This window comes from Tigriopus californicus, chromosome 12 (assembly GCF_007210705.1).
Source record: "Tigriopus californicus strain San Diego chromosome 12, Tcal_SD_v2.1, whole genome shotgun sequence".
In the NCBI taxonomy this organism is placed as follows: domain Eukaryota; kingdom Metazoa; phylum Arthropoda; class Copepoda; order Harpacticoida; family Harpacticidae; genus Tigriopus; species Tigriopus californicus.
Window position 1 is genome coordinate 13,759,547 of NC_081451.1, and position 4,248 is coordinate 13,763,794.

Below are 4,248 nucleotides of genomic sequence, written 5' to 3' on the forward strand. Positions count from 1 at the left end.
CATTCCCTGTAGCGGTTAGAAAAGCCCGTGAAAAACCAAACCAAAAAAAAAAAAAAATTGATTAATAATGAAACTGGAAGAGCAATGTACTGATTTTATGGACTAAAATGGAAACAATTTGCCTTTCACTCCTTAATGTTCTCTAGGTAAATTTTAGGTTTCCTGTACAGTGTTTTCAAGTTTTGTCTCAAATGCCGTGACTTATTGGCTACACTTCTTTGATTGAAGCACTAATCCCAAGTTAGCAGGGAGACCATCAAAAACTTTTGACTTCCCCACTTTAACGTTTTGACTCTTTCAATCTGTATTGAGACAAGTTCGTCTCATTTGATGAGATTGCATTGTTATGGGGTTACTGTTTCTAACAAGTAACGATAACGGAGTAATCTTGTTAGGAACAGTCTTTGTTATCTTTGGCTCAAAATAAGAAAAAAAGGTCTAGCTTTGACATCTGACTAAAAATTAGTAAAACCCATCATCCAATTAAAAAACCCAATAAAACCCGTCAAGTAAAAATAAAAGACCCCAGAAAACCCGCCCAGGGGTAGACCCATTTGCCAACCCTACTGCCACAAACCACGCCCACAGAGGGCGAAGCAGGCAAATGGGGTGGTGCGATGTGCGGCTCCAATGTCATTTTTTTTCGTTTCAGACCCCGCTCGGCTTTGAGGCCCATCATGACAGTATGAAGAAATCCGGATCTACAGCGAAAAATCGATTCATCGTTTGATGAATGAACGAGATGCTTAGAACAAAAGAACAAAAGAAAGGAATCGACTCATCGACCCAAGCTCCTTCATTCCGGACATACAAGCATCACTTCTTATCCGCGATTACTGCATCACCACCACCACCACCAACAACAACAACAACAACAACAACAACAACAACAACAACAACAACAACAACAACAGCAGCAGCAGCAATAGCATGTGCTAATAGCTACTACGATTAGTGCCACCTCTCCAAATGAAACTAATACTACTTCCGTACTATTACTTCGACCACCACCACAACAACAACAACGTTCAATCCTTGATTTCATGATAATGAAATAGTAGCACGAGTACCCTCCTTCTATTTCTGTTAGTAATTTCCAACCCTCCTTCCCATTGAACTCGTCAGAGACCGAAATGAAGTTTCGCTCTTTGTCCTTCGCCCTGAATCTTGGCTGAATTGAACGAACCGATGACATTTTTGACTAAGAACTGTGTCCCGCTGACTTGGCGCGCTCCTTGAATTAATGTGACATGTAGTGAGTATTTTGTTTGCACTTTGTTCATATTGCTCTGGCCAACAAGGTCACCAAGAATAAAGGAATGAAATCGCGACTGATGGCTTCAATGTACTTTGAAGAGACAATTGATTTTGAGGCCAACTGACTGATCATCGAGAAAACGTCACCCTGAACGCAAACAGAAAGACAACACAGGAAAGTGGACGGGGACAATTTTGGCCATTTTGGGTGCTCAAAAGCCTGTTTTTTATGAGCCAGAATTCTGCACACCAAGCAGGGTGCTGAGATTTTCTGATTTGATGACAAAAAGCTCAAATTGATCACGATTTGAAAATCTGTGGCATATCAATTTTGCCCAAAGTATGACAAACACATTTTAGTCACAATTGGTCACAATTTCAAAGCCTTCGTCACATGTTTGGTCAAACAAATTGTGACTACTAAAATCGGACACTTGCCATCTCTTAACAAACAAATTTAGTTGAAGAAAACTGTTCTTAATCAGAAATTGAGGATAACTTATTTTATTTAGAATGTAAACTTGATACCGTGACTGCACTGCACAATTGCACTCGGTTGTGTGGAAATAAACACACCAAGATGAAAAGGCCAGTCTAACGGGCTCTCAGAGCCAAACACAAGACCTGGCCTTCGATTCCATTTCCCACTTCTCTGTCTGGACACGTTATTCTCTAAGTTCTAAAGTTCTGCCATCGAATTTTCTCCACCCTCTCCCTATCAGTGGTTACGTCATCCCCTTCTTGTATTTGTTAGTGCCAATTCAATCCTAGAAAAATGCTCTTTTTTATGAAAAAAGACCAAGGTATTTTTGGTTGTCATTAGTGACCCCATTTTCTAAATGTGGCGATTGGTTTTGTTCAGGCTAGTAATTAAAATTTCACTCTTTGGAAGAAATTATCGATCAAGAAAAAAACAATTGGAATAGAATCAAAAAAAGAAAGAGCAAAGATTTAGACCACTTGTGTGTTTGATATTTTGATCAGAAAGGTTAACTCTTGTAGCCAATGCCATTGGCAAAAGTTCTTCTTACAAGCGCAGACGCAGCTGTAGGGTTGTTCAAATAAAATAAAATATTTGTCACTTGATGAAAACTTGTGTGCATCATTCTTCATTTGCTAATTATAATAGACAGGACTTGCAGATAAGACCTTTTTCAATGAACTTCAAAAAGCGTCTTGGTGCTTCATTTTGCATACTTTTCACTCTGTTTGAAAGTTCAATCAAGTCCAGATAGTATGCAAAAGGGATAAAATCGAGTCACCTTGTCTCTAGACACGGTAGATCAGCCCAAAGTAGTATGATTAACACCTTCTAGTCCATTAATAGTAACATTTTCGATGGATGACAAATTGTCACTTTTTGGTCATAATTTGAAACCATAATTGTTACACTTATTTTTCCAACATTTGAGCACCTTTACACCAAGTCATCGGTGCAAAGAGACTTGATTCATAGGGCTTGTCCAATGAACGCGTTCATGAACAACTGACGTTACTCAATGGAGCAAAATCAAAGACAACATGCCCAGCCAAACCGCCTTGTGCATGCTTGCATTTTGACATTAATTTCATTTTACTTGCTCGTCTAAACAAATAGCATTAAGGTATTGAGCCAATTTGATAGTGCGTTCATCGAATTACATCAAACATGTTCATTTTGTTGTGTTTTGTAACACAGCTCAATCAAAATCACTCGATTATTGAAAATTCAATGGGCGGATGGTGCGAGTTAAATGTCATGTGTGTTTTAGTTCTCCTTGGGTGGAATGCCCAAAATCAGGGTGTCGGACCACAATTTTTCCTTGAATTTCCTTGACTTGGCATGACCTCTTAGCTCCACTCTAGCAATCCCTGAATGTGTTCCGAAAAGTGGAACACAATGTAGAATTCCGAAGTTTAGGAAGCGATTGCTCTTAAAGAGTTGCACACTAGGAAAAGGCTCCAGAATAATTTGAATCAAGTAGTTGTGGCTGGGCTTAAAAAAGGGTGGAATTGATTCAAGGTAGGATTAAGGCCTCCATTGAGAATGGCCAATTCACGAGGTCAGGTTGAATTCGAAAGCAATTCTTCTCTCATGCAAATTGTAAGTGTAAATGTGACGCACCTTGATTTTGTATTTGTATCTATTGAGGGGTGCCAGACTCAAAGTAAAATTGGATAGGAAGATAAAAGAAATATATATAAATAAATGAAGAGACAATCCCAGGACTTCCCATAAGCCATGTTCACCACCTCTGCTTGCTTTTTTTCAGATTGTTTTAGTTTTTTAGCCCCCACAGAACAGTTGGTGTGCAAAAACTTAAGCAATTGGCGCTTGAAAATTCCAACCATTCTCTCTATTTGACCATTTGGTCATTGACCTTCTTGAGTTGTACTTACTTTTTTTGTTTATTTGTTTATTGTTTATTCCACTCAAATCATCTTTTACTTGGTAGGTTTTTGAATTCATGGCTTGAGAGCAGTGTACTTTACGATAGGTAGTTTGTTGCAAGTAAAAAGCACAATCCAATTGTCGGTATATGTGATTCGATTCGGAATTTTAGGGCATTCGGGAAGGATTGCGATGGGCAAGGAATCTTATTTTCAATGGTTGATGCTTTAAATGCATGGTACGGGCATGAGGGGTCGATATTTCGTCACAATCTAAACGAATTGATTTGTTTTGTTCTGGTCCCAGAATCCCCTCATTGGGAGCTCCATCCTTTTCCAGGATAAAGCCTGGAGGCAAGCACGAATTTTTAGGATCTTTTACTGGCTTTTAAAGCTGGTTCATGTTTTCCTGTAAACTTGTCATCACAGGCTTGGCATTTTCTAATAATCTCACTCATTGAGATGTTACAAGTGTATTGTATTCATCTGCTTGAGCCTTTTAATACCAACCAGCACCTTCATCATCTTGATGATCCGGAGATTTGACCAAGACCATCCAGCATGAAATCTTAAAAGAGACCCTCAAATCTCATAATCAGTGTCTCCTTAAAAGGCCATGGG

The 4,248-nt window shown here is 38.9% G+C and overlaps 1 protein-coding gene across 1 annotated transcript in view; it reads left to right on the forward strand.

Moving 5' to 3' along the window:
- Positions 1–1,331, forward strand: part of LOC131891437 (eukaryotic translation initiation factor 4E-like) — a 10,501-nt gene extending 9,170 nt beyond the window's left edge. Inside the window, exon 5 of the mRNA XM_059241001.1 lies at positions 653–1,331. Coding sequence (XP_059096984.1) covers positions 653–730 — 78 coding nt within the window. The 3' untranslated portion in view covers positions 731–1,331. The remainder of the gene's footprint in view (positions 1–652) is intronic.
- The last annotated feature ends 2,917 nt before the right edge of the window (positions 1,332–4,248 follow it).